Source organism: Pempheris klunzingeri, chromosome 11, assembly GCF_042242105.1.
Source record: "Pempheris klunzingeri isolate RE-2024b chromosome 11, fPemKlu1.hap1, whole genome shotgun sequence".
NCBI lineage: Eukaryota > Metazoa > Chordata > Actinopteri > Acropomatiformes > Pempheridae > Pempheris > Pempheris klunzingeri.
In genome coordinates, this window is record NC_092022.1 from 24,798,459 (window position 1) to 24,819,509 (window position 21,051).

At 44.2% G+C, this 21,051-nt stretch overlaps 5 protein-coding genes across 7 annotated transcripts; 2 read left to right on the plus strand and 3 right to left on the minus strand.

The window, feature by feature from the left end:
• Positions 1-7,044: 7,044 nt before the first annotated feature.
• crebzf (CREB/ATF bZIP transcription factor) lies at positions 7,045-9,849 on the minus strand. Of its 3 annotated transcripts, XM_070839506.1 has the most exons (4): positions 9,712-9,849; positions 8,106-8,928; positions 7,860-7,934; positions 7,045-7,446 (listed from the first exon to the last, which is right to left on the minus strand). In XM_070839506.1, the coding sequence occupies exons 2-3, from the start codon at positions 8,900-8,902 to the stop codon at positions 7,925-7,927; spliced, it is 807 nt and encodes a 268-aa protein (XP_070695607.1). In that variant the 5' UTR covers positions 8,903-8,928; positions 9,712-9,849; the 3' UTR covers positions 7,045-7,446; positions 7,860-7,924. The 3 variants fall into 3 exon arrangements, with proteins under 3 accessions (XP_070695607.1, XP_070695608.1, XP_070695609.1); XM_070839507.1 differs by having other exon boundaries at positions 7,860-8,928; XM_070839508.1 differs by lacking the exons at positions 7,045-7,446; positions 7,860-7,934 and having other exon boundaries at positions 8,143-8,266; positions 8,367-8,928.
• A 540-nt stretch (positions 9,850-10,389) lies between these two features.
• Positions 10,390-12,960, minus strand: las1l (LAS1 like ribosome biogenesis factor). Its single transcript, XM_070839618.1, has one exon. It carries the CDS (start codon positions 12,880-12,882, stop codon positions 11,152-11,154), a length of 1,731 nt encoding a protein of 576 aa, XP_070695719.1. The 5' UTR covers positions 12,883-12,960; the 3' UTR covers positions 10,390-11,151.
• A 423-nt stretch (positions 12,961-13,383) lies between these two features.
• On the plus strand, positions 13,384-16,417 carry haus7 (HAUS augmin-like complex, subunit 7). Its single transcript, XM_070839668.1, has 9 exons — positions 13,384-13,483; positions 14,274-14,389; positions 14,492-14,562; positions 14,693-14,754; positions 14,873-15,063; positions 15,154-15,265; positions 15,370-15,582; positions 15,685-15,796; positions 15,879-16,417. The coding sequence occupies exons 1-9, from the start codon at positions 13,424-13,426 to the stop codon at positions 15,992-15,994; spliced, it is 1,053 nt and encodes a 350-aa protein (XP_070695769.1). The 5' UTR covers positions 13,384-13,423; the 3' UTR covers positions 15,995-16,417.
• Positions 16,341-17,408, minus strand: mrpl49 (mitochondrial ribosomal protein L49). The gene has a single exon (XM_070839669.1). The coding sequence runs from the start codon at positions 17,400-17,402 to the stop codon at positions 16,872-16,874; it is 531 nt and encodes a 176-aa protein (XP_070695770.1). The 5' UTR covers positions 17,403-17,408; the 3' UTR covers positions 16,341-16,871.
• Positions 17,409-17,968: 560 nt separating this feature from the next.
• LOC139210161 (ninjurin-1) lies at positions 17,969-20,960 on the plus strand. The gene is made up of 4 exons (XM_070840147.1): positions 17,969-18,060; positions 19,378-19,612; positions 20,242-20,377; positions 20,476-20,960. Exons 1-4 carry the CDS (start codon positions 17,998-18,000, stop codon positions 20,543-20,545), a joined length of 504 nt encoding a protein of 167 aa, XP_070696248.1. The 5' UTR covers positions 17,969-17,997; the 3' UTR covers positions 20,546-20,960.
• The last annotated feature ends 91 nt before the right edge of the window (positions 20,961-21,051 follow it).

Here is a 21,051-nt window from a genome sequence, read left to right on the forward strand (position 1 = left end):
CGGAGCCCTCCCCATGAGAACTGTGGACAAAGAGATTGTTTTATTTGATCTGGAGGGTGTTCAGTCCAGTCATTTTTACAGAGAAGAAGAATCACTGTTTGATATTGAAACGCAACCAACCGCTCGACCAATCAGGCCCAAGTCTAATGTCTGTGTTCAGTTCTAGCTTTAGGCCCAAAGCCCGCTCAGACCTATCAGGTACAACCAATGAGAGCTTATGTGTCATGTCCTCATGTCCAGTACCGCATCCCCATCGTCATGATGTACAATTAGCTGTTTGGGATACCTTAAAAGGAAAAGTATGCCATTTTGGAAAATGCGCTTTTTTGCTGAGAATCACTGAGATGACATGATAACATGTCTGTGCACTAAATTTGAGGCGACAGCGAGCATGTGCTTAACTTAGCATAAAGAATGGACACAGGGAAACGGCCAGCGTGGATCTCAGATATAACTCAGAGAAGTCTCCAGAAACCCTTCAGGAAGTTGCGTGGATTAAGCAAATGGGCTGAGTTCATTAGTGAGCTTGAGCAGCAGGTAGAAGACGAAGCCAGTCTAACTATTTCCCTCTGCTTCCAGTCTGTGTGCTAAGCTAAGCTAAGCTAAGCTAAGCTAAGCTAAGCTGCTACAGGCTTCAGCGTCACGTGGAACGGACAGACACGAACACGAAGCGTAATTGCCAAAATCTTGCTTTAAGACATATCATGTAGAAGACGTCCAGTGTACCGGTGAGGTAAAGTGCACAGTGCACGAGCAGAGAAGGACAAATCACAGAAAACACTCGGATAGCCGCCCGCCCACGTGACGACGCGCTCGTGACATCACATTCCACCGTCACATCGCCGAACTCCACCTCAACATTCCATCGAACATAACATTCCAAACTATCGCATCACATTCCAGACTGAGCGTGAGAGTGCCCTCCTGCATCCCATGTTGCACCAGGTGTGGGTGACCCGCTGACGTCATGTGGCCTCGGAGCGTGACTGCAATGCAAACCTCTCCCTCCCTCCCTCCTCTCCCCTCCCTCCCCTCTCTCCCCTTGGTTATCCCCTGTTGACTTCCCTGAGTTATCTACTGGTCCCACAGCCAGAGAAAGGTCAAGGGCAGACAATATGCAACAGACTGCCATGTCATCACGGTACCCAGATGTAGGAGTAGAACTAGAGATAACACATGCAAACACAGTGAGAGAACATGTCTGTCCTGCTAGTTCTGTTTCAGGATGTGCGCAGGGCTCTCTGGGAACACCCTTACCTGTACAGAACTCTGTCTTCTTGAATGCTCATCATCATCGCCGCCACCCTGGCCTGACGTGTCGGAGCGGGCGGGTGGTGACATTGTATTGGTCTGTCTGTTTTGAAGCATGCATTTGGTATCATTAATGTCACTCTTTATGTGTTGGTAAATCATTTAGGCTACTGTCACTACTGTGTGCTATGATCTCTCCACATCTGCTCTCTTCCTCTCTCTCTCTCTTTCTCTCTCTCACACACACACACACTCTCACACACACACACACACACACACTCATATCCTGTTCAAGTCTAACCTATTCTATTTCAGCACCTCTTAGCACAGCTCTGTCAATGCTTTCTGCAGTATACAAAACACACACACACACACACACACACACATACGGCAAACAACAGGCAAATAATAATACAGTGGTGTAAATTTGACTGTCCAGCTCCAGCCATCTCTGTCCATCCGTCCAGCCACGTTACATCATGATGTCGTGAGACAGTTTCACAAAAGGCAAAACACAATGTGAAAAGTAATATATTATATTTATCAAAATTATAAATTGTACAACTGCACCACTACTGTACAGACCGCCCAAATGTGCACATGTGCATCTTTGATTTACAGGTACTATGTTCCTGTTACACTTTTTTTTAATTTACTTTTTGATTTTCTTTTTCTTTCTTGTTTTTTTTTCTTTTAATCCTTTTGCTTTTTGTAAAGAGAGGAACAACAAAATGGAAGCGCTTGTATATGATTATTATTATTATTATTATTATTATTATTATTCTGATTATTATTATTGATTTTCTCCACCGGTGCTCCCACTGATGGAAAAAGACAGTTGCACATTCTCCTGAGCATATTCTGAGGGCTGTGTTTTCTGTCCACTGAACAGCCCCTGAAGTGTGCAGAGGTGTGGAGATACTTATTGTCTCTTAAGACCAGAGACGCCACTCTGTAAATAGAGAACAGGAGATACAAATGTACCTCATTATGATCTAAAGGACTGGACAAAGTGGGGACCCAGGGAGGATGGAGAGCTGGAAGGTGACGCAGAGCTAGAGACTGCAGAAGTGCAATGCATTCACGCATTGGTTAGGCTGCTCTTTTAGATCTGCCACAAGTATTTACTGCCATGTTATGATGGGAAGAAATGAAGGTTTTACATTATTCATTATACATACTGTTGTAAATATTGTGTGGAATGGTCCCCCTTCTTTGCACAATGCAGTGCTGTTCTGCAGACAGAAAATGCAGCCTTAACTGTGCTGAAATGAAAAAAGACCAAAAAAAGAAAAAAAAAACCATAAAGACTATTGAATATATTAAAGAGTTACCTGCCTGTTATTTAAGCGAATAAATATCTATATATGAGAAAGAACACACCTGTATACTGTAGACTAAATCTATATGGAAATCTAAGAGTTCTAATGGGAATTAAGTCCAACACCTTTTGTCTGTATGAAAGAAAAAATACATCAAAGTATTCTACAATAATAACTTTGACAAAGTCTGTGTGGTCCTGTGTTGTTTGTTCACAATGATGTAATGTATACTCTAATACTGATATTCTAGACCTCCTATAATTTGGCCCGTTGTTTGGAAGAGCCGCGGCGTTTATTCTCACCTAATTATCATGTAGACATATTTCCTGGTGAAACCAAGCGGATACGTCTGTGGAGGTGAGGGTGCGTTAGACCTTTTTCACTGCCAACAGCAGGACTTGTACAACACAGGTGTAATTAACAGAACAGAACATCAACAGAAAAGCTACATGCCTTTTCCAGGATGTCCTGAAACAGTGGGGCCACGTTACCTGCAGCAAACTATGTGCTGCTTCCAGGGAGAAAAGAGTTTCCATTAGTAGATGTCCTGTTTGTCGTTGTGCAAACAGGCAAGTTCACTGATTTTTTTTTTTAATCCTTGATAGTTCATTCAAATTTGAAAGACACCGCAACACAGTTTGCTGACCTATTTTGGATAATCAAGTGAAGAACTATTTCAAACCAAATCTATCATAGATTTTTCCAGTGTTTATGAAAAAGACATACATAATGAAGACACCAAAACTGTGAAGGAACACGTATGGAATTATGTGGTAAACAAAAAGTGTTAAACAAACCAGATTATGTTTTATATTGTGGATTCTTCAGAGTAGCCTCCTCTTGCTCTGATGTATTCTCTCAGTCCACTTTCAGTTAACACGTGTCTCTTGTCAAGAGTTCATTTGTGGAATTTCTTGCCTTCTTCGTGTGTCTGAGACCATCAGTAGTGTTGTGCAGAACAGTCCTGTTCAACTGTTCTAATCCACATTAAGGCAAGAACCACTCAGCTAAGTGAAGAGAGACGACAGTCCATCATTAACTCAAAGACATGGAGGTCGGTCAGTCCAGAACTTTGAATGTGTCCGCGAGTGCAGTCATGAAAACCATCAAACTATATGATGAAGCCCAGATTAGAGCCACATAAATGAGTTCAAGTAGCAGAAACATCTCAACATCAGCTGTTCAGAGGAGACTGTGTGAATCAGCTGCTGCAAAGAAGAACTACTGAAGAAGAAGAAGAAGAAGAAGAAGAAGAAGAAGAGGAGGAGAGCTGATGGGCCAAGAAACACAAGGAATTAGACCAGTGGAGATCTGTGCTTTGGTCTGATCTGATTTTTGGTCCGTCCGTCCCGTCTTTGTGAGACATAGAAAAGCTGAGTGGATGGTTTCTACATGAGTGGTTCCCACTGTGAAGTGTGGAGGAGGTGGTGTGATGGTGTGTGTGTGTGTGTGGGGGGGGACTTTTCTGGTACGCTGTTGGTGATTTATTCAAAACGCAGGGTAAACTAAAGCAGCATGGCCGCCGGGTTTGTGCTCAGTGGGACCATCATTTGTTCTTCAACAGGACAAACAGCCGACACACACCTCCAGGCTACGAGACCAAGAGGGAGAGTGCTGTGTCACATGACCTGGCCTCCACAGTCACCTGACCTAAACCCAGCTGAGATGGACCACAGAGTGAAGGAAAAGCAGCCGACAAGTGCTCAGCACCTCTGGGAGCTCCTTCAAAACCATCCCACCTCCTCATGAAGCTGATAGAGAGAGTTTACTATATAATTCCATGTGTTCCTTCATAGTTTTGATGTCTTCAATATGAATCTACAATGTAGAAAATGATCAAGTAAAAGCACTGCATGTGAAGGTGTCCTGGCTCTGGATATATTTTTCAATGTAGTTATTTGGGGGACTTTTATTGTGTCGGTGCGTCTCGCTCACTCACTCCAAACCTTGTAGGTATTGAACACAGTCTAGGATTTCATAGAAGACTTCCTGTCAGAGAAGGAGCACAAGTTACAGTAACAAGAAGCAGCTTTTGATTTGTCATATTAGGAAGGAAACACAGACTCCAGGTTATTTCAGCCATCACAGATTGAGCTGTTTAAACCTGTTCTCCTACTGTGACAAGACAGAGAGCAGGGACCAGCTTAAAATATGGGGAATCTGAGCCACAGTGTCTGTCAGGTGACTTTATTAGAAACCATACAACTAAGCTCACATGTGGCTGGAGTTTCTGGCAAACTAACTTCTCTGTCCAGTTTCATTATTCTCATGTTATTCTCTTCCCTCTGCAGAGGTTTTAACTTCAAGTCAAATACCCGTTAGTGTAGCTGTCAACTGGCCAGAACAAGCAATGGATTTTAACAACTTTGTGGTTTACAACACTTTAATGTAGCTGTAATGTGCTTATTAATGCATTTGTCGACAACTACGACTCCTCCTGTGGACACCAAGTATTACCACATGATGAATGATGGGAGATGCAATAATATAAAATGTCATAACTGACAAGTACTGTACATCAACACGTCCCATCTGCCTACCACTGTGTCAGCGTCAACATAGACAGACTGCTTAGGGGGGCTTACAGTATCACCAGTATTAGTGCTAAAGGGAGGGTCTGTGACTAACAAGAGCAGCTACAATTTCAAAGTACCCACCTGGAAAAAAAATCCCACCCCTCCCTTCAGGTCTCCCTCCAAAGCCACCGATCCTCATGAAATAAACGAGCATGCACTGGCTGACTAATACTAATACCCCCCCCCCCCCCTCCCCACGGCTCCGCAGCCAGGTCTCCCATTCATTCTGAACAAAATGGCTGACAGACGATCTGACTCTGGCATTTTTAAATTCTACAATCATAAAAACTGAAGAATAGCAGCAGCGAATGCAATACTTCCTGTGGCTCACAGTTACTGCACCGTGGCTCAGTGGGCATCTTCTGTGCCGTTATCTGACAGAAGGGATGCTGGGTAAGTGGCGGCAGTCCATGGTTTAGCCATGACTCGCTTTATGGCAGCACCTCATCAGCCATTCTAGTGCACCTAGTTAACTAGCTTTAACAAGTCTTGGCCGGTCATTTTACTGGGACCGAATGAGATGACAGGATTCAAGTAACGCTCTCCAAATAACATAAGTCAGGGGCAAAGATAAACGAAGAGCCTAGAGGGAGAACTGACTGCTCATTACGTTGTCCAGCAGTGAGGTAGGCTGACAGCAGCAGTGCAGCCATGCTGTCATTCATGAGAGGATGTGGTGTATATTTCTCTCAGGAAAAATATGTAACCTATTCATCTTGTTAAGATAATACTTCTATTACATTGACTTAAAAATATATATTTATGATTAAAATAGTGGTTGTTTATTAATGTATTTGCAACCCCCCCCCACAGAGGTTTGATTTCACTTTACATGGGAGCTCAGCTCCCTTTTAACTTGAACCATTTGATTGGATGAGTTTATTACAGAACTGCCACACAGCATATTTTCTTTTTCTGTTAGACCATTTGATTCATTAACCCTTTATAGGGCACTCACTGAAATACTTAAATTTTCCAAATTTTAACCCTAAACCATTTCAAGACTTTTTTACTTTTGTGAGTTTAAAAAATTCAATTTTATGGCAAAAATTAAGGTCAGTGAAGTCACCAAATATGGTTTCTTGACGGTCTGTCATGGAGCCTGATTGTCGCTGATTGGCTTGGAGAAATCTGGTAGTTCTGCTGCCTCATAGTGAGAAAAAGGGGGCGGCATTTTGATCTCCCACTTAAGTTACCAGATATGGTCCCTTGCCCGATAAAGGGTTAACAGCTGCCTGGCTGTTATGAATTCAACCATTAGACAACAGCCATGACCATGATGTTCGCTCTGGCCTATTTCAATCAACTCTGTGCACTTTGAGGGTTTTTTTTTTTACGGCGGGCTGATTGTTCACTCCACGCTGAGAACAGCAGTGAGCAGCAGACATGTGCCACTGATACCTAAGTAAAGCTGAACTTTTACAAAGTGAGAGCTTTCCCTCTCGTCACCAGCACAGCTGGGACATACAGGGAGTTGAATCCATCACAGGTTAGTCGCCGTCAGGCTCACTACCATTCAGAACCACAGCAGCTGTAAGGCAGTAGTGGAAAAGCCTTGGCACGGCACAATTAAAGCCGACTGACCCAAGCCTGTGATTTTAAATGTCATCTAAAAAATCCTCTCCGAACAAGATTTGATATGTGACTGACTGGAATTTGAGTATCTATGTCAGTGGGTTAAAGCACAGGCAGGGTGATTAACCTCTGCGTGCCATCTCATACTGCGTGCTTTGTACTTCCATCAAAAGAGCTCTTGGACATTTGTTTAGACAACCTTTACCAGACTTGACCCAAATGTTCAGGAAAAGTAAGACCTCTATCTGCAGAGAGCTTGCTGTTCAGAGAGAGAAAAAGAGATGCATTAATATCAAAAGTACAGAGCAAGACACAGTAGATATCTTACCTCAAACATAACGAAAATATGATTTATTTGAATTAACATTTATCGAAGGTCATTTACCTCAAACAATGCATAGTCAGTTATATACATTTACATTTTCTTACACTTGATCAAAACCACTTAGAGCACATAATTTCGGATGTATTTAATTAATACATTCCAATGTGTCAATATATACAAGACATAATCATGAGCCTACGAACCCTCTGGTAGGATTGCTCTGAGTAATGGAGCTGCATGAACTGTGCTTACAAGAACTACAGCTACACATGTTGTGGAGTATTGGTAAAATAGAATTTAAGGTATACCATTTGTTACCGATACTACCTTTAAAAAAATACCAGGCCGTGTTGGTAGCTGCTTGTCCAGCCTCTTCACCTTCCACCAGCAGAATCCACTTTAGCATAAAGAAAAATAGGTGGTGCTAAATGAAAGTATTCCTTTGTACAATGGTGCTGGTTCACAAAGAGATCAATTCTTCTTATCAAGTCTTTAAATAAAGTATATACAGACTTAACTTTCGCCATTGATTGCGTTTCCAATTTGACAGCTGATTCAAGATCACTCTTTGTGGACCTTCACCTTCATCTTAATATCTTAGCATTCAGGATATTTTGATTTAACTCTTAGTTACATGTTAATTAAAATCTTTTTTTTTTCAAACCATAAACAAAAGAAATGGTAGAAGTACTCAAAATCCACTAACTGGGAACAGGAACTTTATAAAAATACAAGTACTGAGGTTGCTGCTGAACGATTCAAGCCTGTGAAAAACAATAACAAAACAGTCTTTTCTTTTCTGATCCTTACCATGGTGTCAAGCAGGTAAAGGTGTTCAGAAAGTCACTCATCCCGCATGGTGGATCAACCATTACCTAGAAGAAACTGTCAACAAGGTTTAGCAGTAACGTGTACTTAATCCATCATCACACAAAAACACATGCACATTCAGCAGTTCTTAGATAATCTTAACTCCACCCTCAAGAGGTTCAGTACACTGAGCCATATCAAGTTCAGTCTCAATATCTGAAAACAGAGAGAAGTACTTGACCCTACATTTTGAGCGACGTGCTTGCACTCTCTGCACACTTAGTGCAGAACTCCACAGAGACGTGGTTCTTGTCCACATGCAGACACACGCCACCAGATGTCTCTTTCTCCTCCACTTTCACACGCTTTCTGGGTAGGGCATAGTCATGGTCGTTTGAGTTGGGTCCCTGGAAAAGTGAGGAAGATAATTTCATCCCATTCACACCGCTTAGCCTGGACAAGAGCTGGCCTAACATGCTCTCATTGGCCAGCACAGCCCTCAGGTACCTGGTCTCATCTTCTAATTCTTCCACTCTCTTGGTCAGCTGAGAATTTTCCTGTTTGAGCACGTTGTTTTCTGTTGACAGGGTGCCAACTTTCTTCTCCAAGGTGCTGACATATTCTTTCTTCTTGAGACGATTCAATCTGGCAGCAATGGCGTTTTTGTTGATCACGTGGTTTGACTGGTTTTGTCTGTTCTTGAGCTTCAACTCAGGTGACGTTCTCTCTGGAGATGAGGCTGTTGAAGTTTCAAACTCAGGATCTCGATTCTTGTCACTGCACACATCAAAATCGGTGAACTCGATATCGAAGAGTGGGGAGGAAGCATCTCTGTCAAGTGTCCATTTTAAGTCTTCTATTCCAAACAGGTCCTCTAGCTCTATTCCAGCGGAGTCAATGTTGTCAGCTGGCAACCTGTCAGATGGACTTGGAAGATCTTCCATCGTATCGACTACTTCGACCTCCACAGGCTGCACATGTGTGTTGCGGCCTCTTCTTCTGGTGATCATTGTGGTTGGACAGTGGGACCGCAAGGACGGCATCCAAAAGATAACTTGCGATTCCTCACCTGTGGAGACAGAAAATATACCGTTAAAGAAACCACTCCAATACAAACTTTAGCATAGCACCGTGAAGGCTGTTAACTAAAATCCTGAGTGCTTTTCACTAATCCATAACAGAAACCAGCAAGAAGCTCTGACTTATCACTGCGGACAATTTTAGTAATCATGTGGAGTTTTGATCAACCTTGACCCTTAATGAATTAAATGATTATGTAATCAAAAGTGTGTTCAGTGTTGACTGATTCCTCTTAGCCTGTACAATCATCGTAGCATATCTTGCTCCAGACATCCTCCATTTTCTTACAGGCTCAGCAACAGCTGAGGTGTGTTGCCTAAACGTATGACCAACGTAACTGACTTACTGCTTGAGCCTGGCCCTGCAGCATTAGCACCACACGAAGTTTTACTGTGACCTCTCTATAATTCACCCTGCCACACACAACTCTACTTTAACATGGATAATTTCTCTCTCTCAGTATTTAACAGCTGGTTTGTTCCACAAAAATCGCGACGTTAATGCTAACAGCTAGCTAACAAGGCCACGACTGCCCAAGGAGCATAACTAGCCAGCGTTAACCAGATATGGCAACCTTAAATTATAAGTTTACGTGGTGTCTTTCAGTAAAACAAGAAGTAATCATTTAACAAATGTGCCATTGCCCGTTTTCTCGTTAGCTACTGCTAACGCAGTTAGCTACAGCGAAGAGCAGCCATGAGGCAGCGTCACCACACGGAACTCAGGAATGACGCAGCATCTTTTAACAGCACAACTTCAGCCTGCAACTTACCGTCCTGTGCGAGAAACTAAAAGAAATAATAATAAAATCCTGGAACTGAGCCCTGTGGTGCAGCTACGCAGGTTTCTGAACGCTGTCTCAGCCGCCCACCGTCTCCAAACAAAAGGGCAAATGGCGCGGTGAGGCGACTGAGAGCGGAAGTAAAGAGCGAGGTCACTTCCGGAAAAATTATTCAAAATAAGAGCCCCACTGAACAATGTTCCCTACAACATGGCGCGGTTGTGTAAGCGCAGAGATAACCAGAGGTAAATAAAAACTTCTCTAACAGCCCTGACTGTAGAGTTGCATAGCATTATGTTTTCTACAGGTGTTTCTATTGTTCAGATCACTGTGGGAGCATGCTGAGTATCTCTCCTGTTAAATTAGTTTTTATTTTCTAATTGACAACCTCTGTGTCCTAATGGTGTTGTGTTGGTTGTGATTCCCTTGAAGAAATATACAAGTACTGAAAGACTAAACATATGTTTAAACATAAGCATAATTTTTAGTCTTTGGTTCTATTTTACCATTTACAGAAACACTTTAATAGTCTGACGATGGCCATGTCATCCATTATTTCTTCCAGCTGAAAATGGTAAAGCAGGCAGTAACATTCAGCTCCCTGACTCTTACACTCTAAAATAACACAATTACATGCCTTTAGTAGAAACATGTTTTATTGAACATAAGTGCACAAAAGATGTTAATACATAACCGCCATGTGCTTACAATAACGCCCCCTTTGCCAGGGTTTTCAACTAAAAACAAATCTATTCCAACGGCTGCATTAACAGTGCGACTTAACTTGCATGACAGGTTTAAGAAAAAAAAAAAAAAAAAATCCATGTCCCGACTCTCTCACACGCTTGCCTCACCACGTGCAGCACATGAAATTCTAAGGGACATGTTAAATGTCTGCGCCAGTTCCACTTTTGACAGAACCACCTGCTGGAGATGAGATATTGTCCACACAACTAAAAGTTACTGCCAATATCAGTTAATCTGCTGATTTCTTTTTGATTAACTCAGGAAGCATTTTGTCTACAAAATATCAGAAACTTGGTCAGAAAAAAACAAGTCATTTGAGTATGCCCCCTTGGACTTTGAGAAATTATAATGGCCATTTTTCACTCCTCTTTGACATTTTACTAATCAAAAAAATCTGCATTAATATCAAATCAGAATAATCATTAATGGCCATGCTAAATTATATAAAACAGAGAAACGTAGCAACATTTAAGAAGCAGGAACCACTGAAGGTTTGGCATTATATCAGATAAATGACTCACATAAATGACTTTTATGACAATCGATTAATCGGTCGATTAAACTTTACACCGTTTCATTCCACAACACTGTTTAGTCTTGATATTCAACACATTTGTTTCCTTTTTCTACATTACAGTACAACAGTGGCACCAGCAGCTGAAGGCCAATGTTTCACAGCAGAACTCAAAAAAGTTGCAGTCCTGATTTCAACTTGTTCACGTCGCTGTGGTTCCAAAGAAGGCCGTCAGCTGTCCTCACTGGTGCCGACACCCCCGGGGCGCCGTGTGCTGTGTTGCTCTCCAACTCTACCGGCAGGTCAAAGACAGTCATGGTGGAATAGTTTTCCACCATGAGGCAGGAAGGGTCATCAGACTGTCCAGGGACTTTGCCGAGAGGATAGTTCTTCCATAAAACTTTGTCCACACATAACTGCCAAGGAGAACCTCTGAGCAACTTTGCTTTTTCAGCCTGAACATCCGCCCATTTGTACTCCTGGGAGGACTCGCTCTTCTCAGAGTCTCCTGTGGGACGCCAGGGATGGCTGTGGCGCCATGAATGCTGCAGCTTCTCATGCAAACTCTCCAGTGTGTATATGGGCTGCTGCTTCTGCTCTGGAGAAGTGTCAACATTGTTTGAGTGTGCAGTCTGTGTATAGATGAAGCAGAGCTGGAGCAGCTTCTGTCGGGTTTCCAGAGGGAGAGGATGCTCCATGTCATCCAGGATTAACTGGAGCAAGTGAGGCGTGCTGACACAGGGAGCATCCAGGCACGCTGAGAGCAGATGCTGCCACCTCAGGTGGATGCGGTTCACAAAAATCCTGTCCTTCATTCTGGCCTTCTTCTGTACCTTTGTTTCAAAATGGTATTCGTATTTGTTGCTATTGCAGATGATGATTTGTGAAATCCAAGCAGAGATGTAGAAAGCCCTGTGAATATTCTGTTCTTTGGCAAGCAATTTCAGTTCGACAAAGAGCCTCTCCAGAAGGACGTGAATAAAGGTTGGTGAGTTGAGCATCTTCAGGAGGGGCAGCCAGAAGCGCAGGAAGGCTTGAGGGAGTCTGGGTTCAGTGGGACTGGCATCATCACAAGTGTCACAGCCCAGTGTGTCCAGTTGTTCAACAGTAGGAATTAGAAATCCATCCTCCAGCAGCACATCGGTCAGCAGGTCACTGGACTCCAAAGCAAACTGCTTGATCTCACCCAGTAACCAGCTCATGTCATCAAGGGGGGCTGGCCAGAAGCTCTTCTCTTTGCCTTCAGGAAGCCCGTCAAAAGCCTGGTACTGCTCCTTTTCAAACGAAATCAGAAGTTCCCGTGCGTTCTTGTAGGCTTCCATCTCTTTTTGCTTTGCAATGAGCGCATCCTCTTGGTGCTTTAGATCAATCTCTTCATCCTCTGCATCCGACTGTGACTCCCAGTCCTCGCTGGGCCCTCCGCCCAACTGCCTGGACCAGTACTCCTGCTGGAGCCACTCCAGGATCACCTTACACCCCTTTCGACACCACTTCAGAGTAGGGATCTTCCTGTGTGTGAAATCGTGCCTCAGGTCCACAACCCACTCTGGGATGTTCAGGTTCCCAGCCAGCCGCCGCAGGGGGCGGGCTGTCCTCCCCTGTTGTCGCTCAGTGATCAGATTGACAAACCTGACCAGGGCCGCTCCATACAGCAGGACTAAGTCCTCCCCCCCCAGCTGTCCCGACCTGTCCAGCACCTGACACCTGACCAGGTCCGCGGTGCACTCCACCGCCACCGGGGTGCTGTTGGCATACCTGCCTTTCCAAGCAGATATCCTCTGCAGGGCGAACCTCTGTAAGGCACAATCCTTGGAGTAAAGATACTCCAGGACTTGATCCCACTCAGCTTTGTTGACCCAAGCCACCGCATGGCGTTTCTTCTCGGAGTTCCTTTTCCTCATTGTCGCGCTAGAAGAGGCGTACGGCAGACGGACGTTAGCACCACATACACATAACGACCTAACACGCCGACAAATGGCTGTTTTCTGACAGCGACCTTCTTCTATCTGCCACAGACACAGCGTTATATTGCAGCATGAGACCGTTCAAAGACACCGATTGTATCGCGTCCCGGAAATGACTTCTTCTTCTTCTTCTTCTTTGAAGTTTAATGGTAGCTTCCGGGTTCAGGGTCACCGTACTGCCGCCCGCTGGCGTTAGTGAGCTTCTACAGTTTACTAGTCATTGTCCGGTATATTTACATTCCTTTTATCTGCGAGAGTCACTCAATAAATCTGTACTTTCATTATTTGCCTTAATTTGAAGCGTTTCCAAGGCTTTTCCAACAGATTCGCGCGACTCATTACGGGTGTAAGAGTTCACTGACACACGGTGGCAGTAATACAACAGTTGGCAGGCTGCGAAGAAGAAGAAGAAGAAGAAGAAGAAGCAGCAGCAGCAGCAGAAGAAGAAAAAGAAGAAGAAGAAGAAGAAGAAGAAAAAATGGCGGGTGCTTTGAAAGAAAAACAACAACACGTACGGCATGTTTATGCCTTGTTGCAGGTACAACATGTTCTTGTTCACTCTCATAATTACTGCTAACGACACCGTTCCGTTTGTTTTAGTCTGCTAGCCACAGTTACTTTAACGTTACGTTACTACGTGATGTACTCACACCAGCTAGCATCACTATGGAAACACTGGTGCTGGAATCTCGACCATATCTTAAACCTGTTATATATTATATTTTCTGGATTCTCTATCTGTTTACCAGAGCTCTCACTCGGCTAAAAGACCAATTCTGTTTCGCTGTGATTCGGATGTATCTCTATGTTTGCTGTTTATCCGGACTGAGAAAGTTTGCCAGAGGCTAAAGCCGCTGAAAACTGGATCCATCTTTGCTGCTACAACTCGATTTCAAACCCACTGTTTTGGTTGGTTGGTTTGTTTATTCATGTAGATGATGTGAGTCCCACCACCAAGCATCATCTGCAACAATAGGAAAAACTACTGGCACTTATTGCTCCCTGTTGAGGACGTGATGATTAACAGCCCAGCACTTGTTTTGGAGTTTCAGATTTCTGCAGACAGAGCCATGTGTTGTTGAATGTCTTGTTTCAATGCTGTGTAGAAGTATACAGTATTGCCAGTGTTATCAGATGTGATGCATCGGTACAACCAAACATTCAGCACACTACTTTAACCAAAACCTTAATGACTCTTAAGGTATAAACTGAACTGCTGCACCTGTTTTTTCACATTAAGCCTGTATTACTAGTGTTACTGTTAAAAAAAAAAAAAAAAAAAAAAGCATCAAACCGGTCTGAAAATGGCCTGTTTTGTCCTTGTCCAGGCTGCGTCCTGTCCCTTGGTGGATGGCCTGTATCTGCAGGAGGCTGAAAGCATGTTGCAGCTGTTGTGTGCTCCCTCTCAGCACCGCACCGACATACTGGCCTGGATCTGCAGCAGGTAGAATAGGCTACATAGAACATCACCGCTATTCTCATTTATCAAGAACAGTTTGTATTATGAATATGAACTAATGTCCTGTCTTCACTTGTCACTCTACAGCATCAACCCGAGCTTTGGCAACTGTGAAGCGATGACCATGAGGTCCAAAGACCCAGATGTTTTGCATAAAGGTAACATTGTTCTCTTTCAAAGGCTAGTTGTCCTATACGGTCCATGTCTTTTGATATATAGCTCCTGTTTTTCCCCCTTTAGACTTAAAATAACCTCTTGTACTGCTGTGTTCTGCTTTTGTACAAACAGAAATTGCGGTGGTTGGGCAGGAGCTGATGCTGTGCAAAGCGGATTCCCTGGACCTGATCAGGGTGAGAGGTCACATAAAACCAGTGTAAATGTAACTGATATACAGATACAGATGGGAATTGTCACAATAAACTGAAAGTATCCTGTTTTGTCTTTATGATTTTCAACCAATTTGTCCAGGGCGTTGCCAGTCCCCACAGACAGCTTCAGTTCTTGGAGCAGCTTTTATCGCTGGTCCCCGGCTGCAAGGGGTCTGCTGGGCACAGAATGGATGCAGAGGTGCTACTGAACGAGATCTATGCTGCTGAGAATCTGCCTCATCTCACACAAATGCTTAAACCCACATTCAACCCCTGGCCTGCACACATCAAGTACGTATGCTGTCTGCATGTATTGAAGCATTGCTTCCTGCAGTTGGAAGGCAGCATTAGCGTCTTTAACTGGTTTTCCTGATCTCACAGGGCTTTACGAAAGGGCACCAAGCCATCTTCTAAGCCAAGTAAAGGAGAGGCGGCTGACGTTGCTGCTCTTCTACAGCTCACTCAGTCGACACTGGAGCAGCTCCAGTCAGAGGTACGATGTTCATGTCGCCTGGAGTTGTTATACAGCCGTCAATGGAAACACGGCGTCCATGCGTCACAGTAATGATTCCCACCTGCTTGCTGTGTTCTCCTCAGTGTGAATTCCTGAAGAGTGAAGAGCAGAGTCCTGGTGACTACTCTCCAAGGTCATTGCGTGTGGTGTTGTGCGACATCCAGCAGTTAATGACTACTTTCAGCCATGTTTACGAAACAGACTTGAGAGCTTACTGCAGCAGAGATCCCCCAGACTTCAGCCCAGAGACCGACGTCTTCCAGAGAGTACACCAACTGCTGCTGGCCTTAATCACGGTACTCACACTTCCAAAGAAAATGGGCGCTGACATATTTATGCAAAAGATCTGACAACTCAAGCCTGAAACAAGTCATATTGAACCTTTCCCTCCTTTCTAGGAGTTGGAAATGATTAAGGAAGTATCAGAAGCTTCTGTGTCCATGAATGAGGATGTGAAGCAGCTACAAACACAGCCTCGCTACTGGAGCCGAGGAGAGAAACACAAGCTGCGTAAGTGAATGTTCTTTCACGTGCACTCTCCCACGGCGTGTTGCATGCTGGTAAATTTATTTCTGGCTATTTTGTTTCCTAGAGGACCAACTGGAGGAACTCACCAGGCGAGTTAGAGACGTTTCCTCCTTGCTGATGACATCATCAAGCGGTGAACAGACACCGGCCAAACACTTAAAACCTCTGGGGGATTGTTGACCAACTGCTGGCATTAGCGATGTACTTCAGGTGTTGCAGTAACCATGGGAGGGGTCAGATCTGTGATTTTGTTTGAACTTCAAACCCAACTGTTGCTCGGACACTCCGGCAGGACTGCACTCAGACAAAACTTACACCTTTTTATATAGTTATACACCCGTTTATTCTTCTGGCTTCAGTGTGAGGTTTTCTGTAATGATTCACATCACAATACCAACAATGCTAATGATAAACATGAACTGCTTTACAGGAATTAAAGGTTTCAGAGGGATAATAGCAAATATTTGTCACCCCAACTTGCATTGTTCTTTACTTAATATAAATGTGCACATAGTATTACTGAATAAAATGAAATGTTTCAATTATAATCCCACAGGCTTGATGTTGTTCCTTTCTTCCTCTGTCAACTTGTGATTACATATTTTATATATATGTATATGGGGGTAAAATCAGTTGATCAACAGAAAATTGTCAGAAAAAGCTGAACACTCACTGCTTCAGGTTTCACCTGTGGGGATTTGCTGCATCTGTTTAATATAAGACCAGCAATTTAATTCAATGACATCAGCCTGCAGAGAAAAGCCAAAGTGTCTCAGCTGTGCAGACTAAACCCAGCCGGTGTTGTGAGCCCTGCTTCTAACAGGCTCACTTCACAAACAGTACACAACAGGCAGTGGGTTGCAGTTTTATATTTAATCTTAAACTGTGTGCATCCTTCACCTTCTCTGGCGTCTCAAAAGTTCACTTTAGTGTCTGTCTGTGTGTGTGACCTCAGACAGGCTGCACAGGTGTGTGGTCCAGTGTCTGCAGGTGTTTCACACCACGAGGAGGGCTGGGTGGTCCTCCGTGTCCACATGGGCAGCTCTCTGCAGCTCAGTCAGAAGCCTTTGCTGGCCAACCACTGCCTCAGCTCTTTGTCGAAGTGACCTTTGACCTTCAGGGTCATGGTGACCTCGTTGACCTGTGTAGGCAGCTCTTTCCCCGTCGCCTCCTTCAGGAACCGCTTCACGTCCTTCTCCAGAGCCCAGATGTCGCCCTCCACTTTCCGGACGAGCGTTGTCCTGCGGCTGCCGTGGGTCAGGTCGGTGTACACCGGGATGTTGTGCATGCGGGAGCGCCGGATCATGTAGGGCAGAGGCGGCGGGGAGTCCGCCGGAGGGGTCCAGCCTGACGGGGCAGGACCGGCGTGTCTAGGCGGAGCGGGGACCCGTGACGGTGGGATGAGCCGCTCCACGAACTTGTATTCTTCCGCAGACTCTAATATCACCGCCTTGTTTTCCCGCGGAGCAGCGTCACACAGACACCTGAGGCCGGCAGAGGGAGGTCCCGCTGCCCGGCCGCGCTGCCTGAAGGCTGCCCGCAGGAGCTCGCGGAGCGCGGAAGACTGAAGGATGAAGGAGGCCGCCATGTTGTGTCAGGGAGGGTAGCAGTGACACCGGAAGTAGTCAAGAACTTCCTGGATCACCCAGTAGGTTAGAGACTGTGTGTGTGTGTGTGTGTGTGTTTGCAGGCAATGATCCCATAACTACATAACATAATGAATTTAAGTGATTTTGGTAGTGATTAGTGGTAAAAAAGTAAATCTCGATAATGTAAATATAGAACATATAAAAAAACAAATGTTCAAGTCAACAAAAACTGTTAAAAGTTACAACTATTTTTATTTTATTTTTTGCAAATGTGGACCTTTGTCTAGATAATAATTAGGAATAATTTCAGAAGTTCAGAACAAACTCAGGAGTGGTTCTGCAGGACTCCAGTGAAAGAGCCCAAACTTGCATTATAAAAGTCATAAGTCATGAAGAAGTAAGTTCCTCTAAGACACTGTTGCTGAGTATGAAAACATAGAGGGAGGGGTCTTTCGGATGTAACTGGAGGAGTTGTCTGACTTGTTAGTCCTGTCTACTCCCACAGCGCTCTGTGATCTCAGCCACACACACACACACACACACACACACTCACCACATCTGCAGCCGCTGTACTTACTTATCAGAGACAGGAGAATGGACACAGACCGCAGCCTGAATGGAGAGGCTGCAGCTCTGAATAAACTGGGCGACATCGAGGTAAGCACCACACCGATGAGCCCTCTCCCTTCACTACTCTGTTCTGTCTTTGTTCTGCTCTGTTCTTTTCTGTTCACAAGCTTCACTGAGGGCAGTGAATACATCACCGGCAGAAATCTTACATCGTGCTGCATTCAGATGCCTGAATGTAATCTTTAATATATGTGCACTGTACTGGTATGCGTCCCTGTAAATGAATTTCATTTACATTTGTTGGGATTTAATTGTAAATAGTTGGTAGTTAAATCTGAGGAATTATAATTCATCCAAAGCGTTTGTCATGTGTTCCTTCTAATGAATGTACACGGCACCGCAGAACTGTTGTAGAATAGAACTGTTTTACTTGTTTCTTTGATAGATAGATAGATAGTACTCAGACATGTACATCACATCGTGGAAGGAAAGTCGGCCAAATCACAGGTCAGCTTTGTTCCGTGGCATCACATCATGTGAACCTTTCAAACTAATCCAGTGGTGACCATTCTGAATAACTGTTAAGCTCTAGAAACACCTAGAATTATCCAGTCATTTTCAACAAAAGTAGAGATTTGAGAACAGTCTGACAAAAAGTCTCGTGACCTCTCAGCTCTGATTTGTGATCCCCTGTGGGGGTGTCGACCCACTGCTGTAGTGTCTACTTAAAGGAGTGTCAGTGGTGACAAAACCACATGGAAAATCAGTGTTTCCTCCCATAGTTGTCAGTTGTGCCTAGAGATGAGTGAAAGCTTTGTGACTCAGACAGAGTTGCACCCAGGTGCGACATCTCGTCTACCTGTGCTACAGGACTGGACAAAACCCTGTGAAAGAGCTTTTGCAGCTGATGTGGTTAAACAAAACCACCACTTTCTCCCAGTGGTGCAGAGGGCCATCAGAGTAGAGGGACGCTGTGACCAGAATGATTTGGTCTACCCACAAGAACCGTTTACCTGTCATCAGGTTTCAGTATCTGATGCCATCATAAATACCTCCAGCTCAGGAGCAGAGGCGACCTCTGTGCTCATGCGTCATGCATTAGCTGATGTATGTATACCTGTCTATAGAAGGAGAACACCTTACAGCATGCTGTGTCTCGTTTCACTCCCTCTCTGGCCCAGGTGAGTCATCACTTGGTGCTCTGCCACTCCCACTCTTCTTCCTCTTCCTGCCACACCTGAGTACACAGACTACATAGTGTACATAGTAACAAAATACATAACACCTCTGTGTTTGTCTAATGCCATGGTGACTCATGTACAGACAGCAGTCAGACCTGTGAAACACTGACTGTGTTCTGATCCCGAGCGTGTCTGACATAACCTGTCCTCTGTACACTGGCAGGCACTGACAGTCCGCTCTGGAAAAGTGCATCGGCCCATCAACTTAAACCACTACGCCACTAAGAAGAGTGCAGCTCAGAGCATGCTGGACGTTGCCCTGCTGATGGCCAACTCGTCCCAGCTGAAGACCGTTCTCTATGTGGGGCCTCATTACCGTTTCTACATCCCCCTCCTGGTGCTGCTGTCTCTGTCCATCACACTGCAGGTCGCAGTGGGGCTGCTGCTCGTCTTTATTGGCAAGTGACGTCTCCCCATTGTTAGCGTTCCTCCTTCTCCATCTGTCTTGCACTAGTCTACCTTTTCCAAGTTGGAAACAAGCTCCAGCCATGTCTGCCTGACTGAGGTTAAAGAGAACATCAGCGCTTTGGTTTTTCTCTCTGGGTCAAACTTACCTTCCTAGTGACGACCAGTTTGAGTAACTAACCCATTCAGAGCTGTAAGATGGTGTCAGGAGTCCAGTCCTTTCTTTGCACTCTTGCAAAAAATCAATTGGCATGTTCAGTAAAAGAAGTAGTTTGGTTCATTGTTAAAGGAACATTTGAACACAAAATACATTTATTTGCATGTATTTTTCATGTATTATTTGCAAATTCAACTCTTTATTGGACTATATTAAGATCCTTTAAATAAAAAAGAGGTCAGACTCCGTGGACTACATTTAGTACTCAGGTCAAGTGTGGAGGTGTGTATATCAGCGTGCCTACAACATTTAACATTTTTATTTGTGTTTTAAATCTCACCAGCACAATTTTTTTGTAATCTGCAATTTAAACTAAACTTCCCGTCTGAACCCAGCATCAGACTTTCCTTTAAAAATCAATAAAAAAGGTCTTTGGCTAACTGTTGTGTGTGTCTGTGTCAGCAGTGAAGTACGATCTGAATGACACGAGGAAACACGCCAAGTTGAACAGGATGAACAACACGGCGACAGTCTTGGTCTTCTTCACCGTACTCATCAACATCTTCATCACAGCGCTTGGATTTGAGGGCCACGCCGTTCAGTGAGCCATTACAGAACACACACACACACATGCTGTACACACACTAGGCTCTCTTGCTGTTGAAAGTGATGTGACCTTGCTCTTGTTTTTCCTCACAGGACAATGTCACCTTTGATATCAGTGCCAGAGACTCTGCCTGCCACCTTGAACATGACCGGTGGCATGTAGCCCGTCTCCTTGTCCACCTGCTGTCTAAAGGGTTGTGGTGGAACCTTTTTGAAACTTTTCTACCAGCTCATTCTTCTATCTGTGACTTGTTTGGGCAAAGATTCACCAGCTGGAGCAAATCTGAATGAATTCACTGGATGTACCATCCCATTAGTGCTGAGAGGCTGCTAACCAAAGCATCACAGAGTAAAACCTCATCCTCTGTGACCTCAGCTGTTCAGTTTAACTTGGCCAAAGAGTGACGACCACAAACCTGAGTTTGGACACGTTACCGCTGCCTCATCTTCTCCTGAGCTCAGACTCCACTGCGCTGCACTGACCTGACTTTGTTAATCTAATCTGTCACCAAATGTATAGACTTTGCATCTTCTTTTGCCAGACTATTGAAAGCTCCCATCTTGTAAATAGAAGTGCTTTGGACTGTTTCTGTTCAATCTGATTTGTACAGTTTTATAACTAAATAAATGAGTTTGTCACATAAAAATACTCCCTATTTTGACATTTGT

Excerpts from the sequence above, each read along its gene's own strand:
- crebzf (XM_070839506.1), bottom strand. The coding sequence starts at position 8,902 with ATGCCGTCCTTGCGGTCCCACTGTCCAACCACAATGATCACCAGAAGA.
- las1l (XM_070839618.1), bottom strand. The coding sequence starts at position 12,882 with ATGAGGAAAAGGAACTCCGAGAAGAAACGCCATGCGGTGGCTTGGGTC.
- haus7 (XM_070839668.1), top strand. The coding sequence starts at position 13,424 with ATGGCGGGTGCTTTGAAAGAAAAACAACAACACGTACGGCATGTTTAT. Across the intron at positions 13,484-14,273 it reads ATGTTTATGCCTTGTTGCAG|GCTGCGTCCTGTCCCTTGGT; the intron begins GTACAACATGTT and ends GTCCTTGTCCAG. Across the intron at positions 15,064-15,153 it reads CCCTGGCCTGCACACATCAA|GGCTTTACGAAAGGGCACCA; the intron begins GTACGTATGCTG and ends CTGATCTCACAG.
- mrpl49 (XM_070839669.1), bottom strand. The coding sequence starts at position 17,402 with ATGGCGGCCTCCTTCATCCTTCAGTCTTCCGCGCTCCGCGAGCTCCTG.
- LOC139210161 (XM_070840147.1), top strand. The coding sequence starts at position 17,998 with ATGGACACAGACCGCAGCCTGAATGGAGAGGCTGCAGCTCTGAATAAA. Across the intron at positions 18,061-19,377 it reads ATAAACTGGGCGACATCGAG|GCACTGACAGTCCGCTCTGG; the intron begins GTAAGCACCACA and ends GTACACTGGCAG. Across the intron at positions 19,613-20,241 it reads GCTGCTGCTCGTCTTTATTG|TGAAGTACGATCTGAATGAC; the intron begins GCAAGTGACGTC and ends CTGTGTCAGCAG.